General features: G+C 41.3%; 1 protein-coding gene across 1 annotated transcript; it reads right to left on the bottom strand.

The window, feature by feature from the left end:
• Positions 1 to 2,340: 2,340 nt before the first annotated feature.
• On the bottom strand, positions 2,341 to 7,665 carry LOC307133516 (H-2 class I histocompatibility antigen, L-D alpha chain-like; the record flags this gene model as incomplete). The annotated part of the gene is made up of 4 exons (XM_079828597.1): positions 2,341 to 2,702; positions 4,319 to 4,585; positions 4,669 to 4,902; positions 7,623 to 7,665. 4 exons carry the CDS (start codon positions 7,663 to 7,665, stop codon positions 2,341 to 2,343), a joined length of 906 nt encoding a protein of 301 aa, XP_079684723.1.
• Between the last annotated feature and the right edge of the window lie 1,249 nt (positions 7,666 to 8,914).

Raw genomic sequence — 8,914 nt, 5'->3', positions numbered from 1 at the left:
AGGTTCTCCAGATGTTCATGTCTCTGTGAGTGAAGCTCCTGATGATCAGAATAAGCTGGTTCTGACGTGTCTGGCCACTGGTTTCTACCCCAGAGATGTTCAGATGGACATCAGATTGAACAGAAACATCTTTGAGGATCAAACATCTTCTGGAATCAGACCAAATCATGATCAAACCTTTCAGATGAGAACCAGTGTGAAGATCAACAGAAACCATAGAGGATCTTATGACTGTCTGGTCATTCACAGCCGTCTGACAGAACCAGCTTCAGCTAAATGGGGGAAATATGGCCATAAATACAGTCACTCACAAAGTTGTAGCAAGGGAACATAAAACAAACAATTACTGCAGGAGCAAAAAATAATGATTCTTTAACCACTAGATGGTGGTGTTCACTGAGTTTTTTTCATTAAATGAAGAACAAAGCATTGAAACAGACATCACTATGTGGACATTGTTTATTTCAAAACTATGAGTGAAGAGCATCTTACCAACGTGCCCTGGCTTATAGGAAACCCAATTACAATTAAAGTGTCTCAACTCATTTTTAACTGTTCGTAATTTTGATTAAAACGGTTTCCGCGGGTCTTTAAAAAGTTTTAATTTGATCTTTCACAATTTAAGGCCTGGAAAACATCTTAAATTGGAGCAGAAAGTCTTAAATTCACTATCATGGCATTAAATCAGGGCCCTATGATTTCTGCAATGCTGAAAATGTGGACAGAATTGCAGAATTGCATTCATAAAAATGTAGTTTACTGTATAATGCAGAATGTCATGCCATTTGTCACATTTTGGATGAATAAATCATAAGTAGGTCAGTCACTTAAAGGGACAGTTCACCCAATAATTAAAAATGTAAATGTACTTTCCCTAATGTGGTTCCAAACCCGTAAGACTTTTGTTCATTATATAAAGCCATCGAGTCTCTTCAGAAAAGCTTCAGAAAAGCTCTTGCTTAGACTGTCAATGGAGGGACAGAAATCTCTCAGATTTCATTAAAAATATCTTCATTTGTGTTCCGAAGATGAACGATAATAAAATTTAAAGTCAGTAAAATTTAAATTAACAATCAAAGCCAAAATTAAAACAGAATAAACTTTAAAACAAATAAATCAAATCGACTTCATACGACCCTAAATTTGACTGCACACACTGCAAAAAATGTTCTTCCTCAGGATTTTTGTTTTCCAGTAGAAATTCAAAACATCCTTAACAGCTGAACCCATGAGCGGATGCTTATGCGGAAGAAATCACACGGGGAGGCCCACCCAAAACAAATCAACGGGAACTCTGGAACCAATTGGAAGATAACAAAATGATTATATAAACTATTCATTTTAGTTTTGTGGGAGTTAAATGCATAGATTACTCTGCTACAGCCCTTGCTGCGACGGGGTGGATGGAAAACACTGGACTATTGAGGTCTGATGTGAGGGACGATATTTCTGTTCATCGTGCCTAGAAAAAATACAGTAGATTAAATTTAAAAAAAATGTTTTTTTGAACTATTTGAGGTCGAGTACAAACAGATGTCATGCAATTCTCATTTGTTATGGATCCTACCTTGTGTCCTTCAAATAAAATTTAAATAACAAAAATACTTAATTCCTCATTAACAAAATCTCTACTAGCTCATATTTCTATTGTCATACAGTAAATACTGTCAAAACATATTCATATTTTGAAACGTCTTTAAAACAAGGATATTTAAAAAACAAGAAAGTGCTGCATAAAATATATTTCAAACTCACCGTTTAAACATTGCTGCATGTAGATGTAGTAAAGCATCCCAGTTAAAACTAGAACAGCAAAGGTTGCTGCTACTACTGATATAAAGGGCCATCGGGGTTCAGTTTCACACTCAGCACAATTTCCCACTGCAAAAATACATAAATAATTAAAGTAAAAACACACATTATAGCTAGTTTTAAACTGTTGAACAGTGAGTTCGCCTTTGGCTTGGCTTGCTCAGTTGGGGACACTACATTTTCAACTAAATATCCAAATAAATGTAATTACTAAACTAAATTAACTTTATCAACTAAATTACTGATCTAATTACTGATCTAAAGCTCACATTGTCACTGTATGATAATTTAAATGAGCTGATGACATCACCGTTTTCTCCAGAGCGGCTGTACAGCCGAATAAAATTCTGTTGCATTATTTTCCTGTTTAACACTGTGAAGCTGCTTTGAAACAATCTGCATTGTAAAAAGCGCTATATAAATAAAGATGACTTGAGTGGAGGCACTTTAACTGTAATAGTGCGTGATCAGCAACATTTGTCGTGTTCTCTTTCTACATGTTGAGAGACTTGTATTATGTTTCATCCGTTATTGCAGAAACACCGTTACTGTAGGAAGGCCATTCTTCACATATACACTCAAGTCAAGACTGAATTTTTGGCCACATTTACCCCATTCTACTGAAACTGGTTCTGTCAAACGGCTGTGAATGAGCAGACAGTCATAAGATCCTTCATGGTTTCTGTTGATCTTCACACTGGTTCTCATCTGAAAGGTTTGATCATGGTTTGGTCTGATTTCAGAAGATGTTTGATCCTTAAGTTTAGATCTATCCAATCTGATGTCCATCTGAACATCTCTGGGGTAGAAACCAGTGGCCAGACACGTCAGAACCAGCTTATTCTGATCATCAGGAGCTTCACTCGCAGAGACATGAACATCTGGAGAACCTGGAAAGGAAAATAATAATGCAATTAACAAATAAACATTTACAAAGAATTTGTATTGTAATTTGTAGATTTGTATTGTATTGTAGAATTTGTGTTAAAATTTGTATTTATGTATATACTGTATATACACCGATCAGGCATAACATCCTAATATTGTGTTGGTCCCCCTTTTGCTGCCCTGCTCAGCCCTGACCCGTCATCTGATGGACTCTGATGCACCCTGTGGCCGGTTCTCCACTGGCCCTTCCTTGGAGCACTTTTGATAGAGACTGACCACTGCAGACCGGGAACAGCCCACAAGAGCTGCAGTTTTGGAGATGCTCTGACCCAGTCGTCTAGCCGTCACAATCGATTGATAGGAGAGCATCTTGCAGTTGATGGAGATTTGTGGGATGCACATCCAGGGCACAAAGCTCCCGTTCCACCACATCCCAAAGATGCTCTATTGGGTTGAGATCTGGTGACTGTGGGGGCCATTTTAGTTCAGTGAACTCATTGTCATGTTCAAGAAACCAATTTGAAATGATTGGAGCTTTGTGACGGAGCATTATCCTGCTGGAAGTAGCCATCAGAGGATGGACACATGGTGGTCATAAAGGGATGGACATGGTCAGAAACAATGCTCAGGTAGGCCGTGGCATTTAAACAATGCCGAATTGGCACTAAGGGGCCTAAAGTGTGCCAAGAAAACATCCCCCACACCATTACACCACCACCACCAGCCTGCACAGTGGTAACAAGGCATGATGGATCCATGTTCTCATTCTGTTTACGCCAAATTCTGACTCTACCATCTGAATGTCTCAACAGAAATCGAGACTCATCAGACCAGGCAACATTTTTCCAGTCTTCAACTGTCCAATTTTGGTGAGCTTGTGCAAATTGTCGCCTCTTTTTCCTATTTGTAGTGGAGATGAGTGGTCCCCGGGGGGGTCTTCTGCTGTTGTGGCCCATCCGCCTCAAGGTTGTGTGTGTTGTGGCTTCACAAATGCTTTGCTGCAGACCTCGGTTGTAACGAGTGGTTATTTCAGTCAAAGTTGCTCTTCTATCAGCTTGACTCAGTCGGCCCATTCTCCTCTGACCTCTAGCATCAACAAGGCATTTTCGCCCACAGGACTGCCGCATACTGGATGTTTTTCCCTTTTCACACCATTCGTTGTAAACCCTAGAAATGGTTGTGCGTGAAAATCCCAGTAACTGAGCAGATTGTGAAATACTCAGACCGGCCCGTCTGGCACCAACAACCATGCCACGCTCAAAATTGCTTAAATCACCTTTCTTTCCCATTCTGACATTCAGTTTGGAGTTCAGGAGATTGTCTTGACCAGGACCACACCCCTAAATGCATTGAATCAACGGCCATTTGATTGGTTGATTAGATAATTGCATTAATGAGAAATTGAACAGGTGTTCCTAATAATCCTTTAGGCGAGTGTATCCCACCCACTAACAGGGTGAAATGGGTTATAATTATAGAAAGTAAAAACCTTTGCATATATGAACACAACATGAAAGATTTTCTATACATTTATATTTTAGACTGAATTAAAAGTGTTTCATATTGTGAAGGTGCTGCTGATGTTTCACTGACAGGAGTGATGTTTCACAGAACTTACTCTTTTTATTGTTGATAAACGTTGAGATCCAGTCGGTGCAGTTCACAAGGAAATGTTTGATGAAATGGTTTCGTCCTGTTTGACGATCCCATTGCTCTTTGGTTCTTTTGGCTTTGGGGCTTTTCTCAATCCACTGCATAGTGTCAGAATTAAAGGATATAAGATCCTCTCCATCAAATCCATATTCATCAAAGACAGTCAGATCCACTGATCCATCAGGAAGTTTCTCCAGTTCACAGCCAATTATTCTCTGAAGAACATGAAGCTCTACAATCACAGAACAACACTCATGAGAAACTTACAGTAAATATAATGTGTGATCATTAATAAGAGTAAAGCATGAATCTCACCAGAACACTGTGAGTCTGTGCAGTTTGACAGAGTCCTGATCTGATGCATGTACCAGTCTTTACGATCAGATGGTTCTCCTGGAACTTCAGTCCAGTCTTCAGTCCCAATCCAGACTCTTTCTTCATCACTGAAGTGTGAGATCCGTCTGTCATCATAAACAACCTCAGCACTGAACTCTGGGAATGTGTCTGCTCTGGTCAGGACTGTAAACTTGTAGTGGAGGAAGTGTCTCTCTGAGGAAAACAAACAACAAATAAAAACCATTCATGTTATTCGGTCAAGGAATCCATTACACCAGTGATCAGGGCCCGTATTTATCAAGCATCTGAGAATTACTCACAAGAACGCTGCTAAGCATTGACTTAAGAGTAAAAGAATTCTTGGCTAAAAGCTGCGCTTCAAAGTTAGTTATCAAGCATCTCAGTCATACTTTAAGTGAAGTGTAGTAGGACTAAATCTTAAGCGTCAGTCTTAGAGATGATTCACGACACTTTGTTGTGCCACAAACAGGATTTTGGATGATGTCATAGGACCAATCACTGAATAGATTTCCTTATATTATATTCTCAGATAAATTCACATTGAATGGTGATATTCCTAAGAGGAGTTTACATTCAACACACATTTGACAATAAAGAATTTTGAAGACAATACATTATAATATACACATTTGAAATGAAAGATAAACATGTTTTCCACCATGTCTGAATTACATTTTTTAAACTGGTGTGCTGTTAACTGACCTACCTATATATGGCCTAGATTTTTTGATATAATCAGCCACCATGGATTCCAAAAGAAAACTGAACTGGTGGGAGGAAGAAGTGCTACTGCTTGCTGAATTAGTCGAACAGCGGAAACGTTATAAAAGGCAAGTTCTACCAGAAAGACTCAGAGATAGGATGATGAATGAAGCATAAATTTTTTAACAGCCCAGCAAGCATAATAAAGTTTTGGCATAGGCCCCGTCCATAGTTTGTAATCCGAGGGTAGCGGATCAGCATATCCCTGCCTGAAGATGAAGGCAGGGGCGCAGCCGACCCCCCTTTAGAGGTATGGACGGAACCATCCTGGTGGTGGTGGGGAGGGTGGAGGTTGTTGTCGCATCGGCATCTGCGAACTCAAACATGTGTAAGTACGACCTTTATACAGAAAATATGAAGACGTGATTGGATAGAGATGAAATTAATAAGTGACGAAGTGATTAAGTCTTCCTGGCAGAACTTAAGCTGAAGCTTCCATTTCAGCTCAACATTATCCAGCGCTGACAAAGATGATGCCTGCTCTGTCCAAACGATACCGTTTGATTAACTGCTCATTGTCAAACATTTCAAAAACATTCTTCCTCTTCTAAAAAGATTTGCGCACATCTCTGTCTCCTCAGTGCCATCACAAGCCCCTACTGGTAACTCCTAACCACTTGAGAGACCTCTCGAGCTGTCTTAAATAACTGGGGGAGTAAGAGTGATTCTTAGCTTTAAGAAATCTGATAACTTGCTTTTATACTTAAGTTTGAAAGTAGGAGTAAATTTCATGAATTCTCAGCACTTAAGACTAAAATGGCACTTTGTGAAACTTGATAAATACAGGCCCTGATGTTTTAAAGCCACCATGAAATCAACATGGACGCAACTATTTGAAATGTTCATTATTGACCTTACAATAGTATCAAGCATTTGACAAGGGCCAAAACAAAATTTCTTTTTTTCACTACATTGCAAAGCATAATATCAGACTTTCCCCTCCACTTCATTAAAGGAAAAAAAATGTGGTTCCTCGTTATTTTAAAATGAAGAAATTGAGATCTAGTCAGAGACCCGACAGTGACGTTCAGATTGTATCTGAAAATCTCAGAGCCCCCGCGGTCAAATCTTGTGACTCACTTTATGAAGCAGGCTTTATATTAAATCTCTGTGTCCGAAATCGCCCCCAATACCCTTAAATAGGGCATTACTCGGGGACAGCCATTTGTAGTGGTGTCCGATACCATAGTGGACGTTAGTGCACTCATCCAATCCCACAATGCACCACAATAACGAGTGTAGGCCTACAACTGGACTGCGTTTAGCCCCGACAAAACATTTTTTAAACGGAAACGGTGGTGCGTTGAACACCCTGTTCTGACGCAGGAGTTGCAACAATGGCAGCTGAGAAGGCCATTCTTTGTGTTCTTTCTTAATAATTTTCTGAGCCTGATGACATCGGTATAAATACGTGTTTCATTTTCAAAACACGCTCAATGTTACAGTCACTGCCCTTGCCGTCCAGAATAAAAGTGTGAAGGGATTTGTGGAAACTGTGGTTCCTAATTATTCTGATGCCTTGCATTTCAGGATGAAAAGATGTCTTCTAATATATAATATCTTTAATTGTTGTGTGCTTAAAAGTACTTAAAATATGGATTTCGTTAGAGGAGTATCTCTACTATAATGGGCTCATGTCCACTTTACAACATTCACCACTCCCCTTGTTATCTTGTTAGCCTTGTTCCCTTGTGTATACATACCCCTGTGATTCAGTTGTTCTCGGTCGGTCGTTGTTTGCTGTTATGCAGGTATTCTCAGTTCTCTGTTCCCGTGTTTTCTTTGTGTTTGCTCAGTGTTATTTTGTTCCTGGTTTTTGATTGTTTATTTTCATTAAAATCCCCTGCATTTGGATCCTACTTCTCTGCCTGCCGTCTGTTTATTTCTTGTTTCATGAAACCAGCCCTGCTGGGTCTGGATGTGATGGTTCATACATGGCCCAAAATGCGTCCGTATGCCTTCACTCCAGTCGCTCTGCTCCCGGGAGTTCTAGCCGGGGTTCGCCAACAAGGGTCTTGCCTCTTATCGATTGCGCTGCGTTGATCGAACAGGGTTTGGTTCTCGGAGATAGTGTCTCTCCTCAACCGCTGGCCATGGCGATTCCGGCGAGGAGGGACCTTCTGTCTCAGGCAGAGGGCATGATATCTCACCCCAGGCCCGACCGGTGGAACCTTTATGTTTGGGGACCTTCATGTTTACCAATTGAGGGACACTGGGCTTTTGCCTGCAGTTATTGAGACCATCCTAAGTGCTAGGGTGTCCTCCACTCTGAGAGTTTACGCAATAAATGGGGCGTCTTTGAAAGATGTTTGTATGACACATAAGGCAGACCCAGTCAACTGCCAGGTTGCTTCAGTTCTGGATTTTCTGCAAGAGAAATTGTCATCAGGCATTTGCCCCTTCATCTTGAGTTTATGTGGCCGCTCTATCGGCTTGCCACGCCATGGTGGATGGGCTGCCACTCGGGAGGCATCCTCTGCTCACTCGCTTCGTTGTGCCAGGCAGTTGTGGCCTCCTTCATGGGACTTAGTTTTAGCCTTCGAGGGTCTGGTTGAGACCCCCTTTGAACCTCTAGAATCAGCGTCTGACAAACTTCTGACTCTAAAGATGGTTTTTCTTATGGCTATAACTTCTCTGAAAAGAATTGGGGACATGCAGGCTCTGTCAATATCGCCATTCTGCTTAGACTTTGCCCCAGGAATGGTGAAAGTGATTTTGCATCCTCATCCTGACTGCCTGCCTAAGGTTCCTTTCTCGACTATACATCCTGTTACTCTTGAAACCTTCTGCCCTCCGCCGTTCACAACACCGGATCAGGAGAAACTTCATAGACTGTGTCCAGTTCATGCTCTTCAGGCCTACATCCACAGCAATAGCCAGTGGCTTAAGTCAGAGCAACTGTTTGTTTGTCATGGGGGCCGTAACAGAGGTTTTGCTGCCACCAAACAAACAATGTCACATTGGGTCAGGGATGCGACTGCTCTTGACGCACGGTCAAGCTTCGCCTATAGGGTTAAGGGCTCACTCCACCAGGGGAGTCGCCTCTTCTACTGTGTTAGCTAGGGGTTCTCCCTTACAAAGTGTTTGTGATGCGGCAGGTTGGTCCTCTCCGCACACATTCATAAGATTTTATAGCTTGAATGCTCATGCCACTCCGGGCTCTCATGTCCTTGAGTCGACATCACAAGCTAATGCCTGAGGCTTCTTGCGTTCTTGTGCACACCTACACAACTGTAAGGGGTCCAGACACCATCAAGCATGGCGGCGTGGGTATTCTCGTTCCCATTTGCTTAAGCTTATGCAGCATTGAGTGTAGCTTTTGAAAGGGAACACTTGGGTTTTCTAGACTGTAACCCTGTTCCCTGATAAAGCGGAACGAGATGCTGCATCGCTAGGCCGTGCTGATGATGCTCCAGGACTGGTCTTTAAATAAAGAGATCTG

Source organism: Gobio gobio (assembly GCF_949357685.1).
Source record: "Gobio gobio genome assembly, chromosome: 11".
NCBI lineage: Eukaryota > Metazoa > Chordata > Actinopteri > Cypriniformes > Gobionidae > Gobio > Gobio gobio.
The sequence above is the reverse complement of the archived record's forward strand: the minus strand, read 5'-3'. Positions and strand labels throughout refer to the sequence as shown.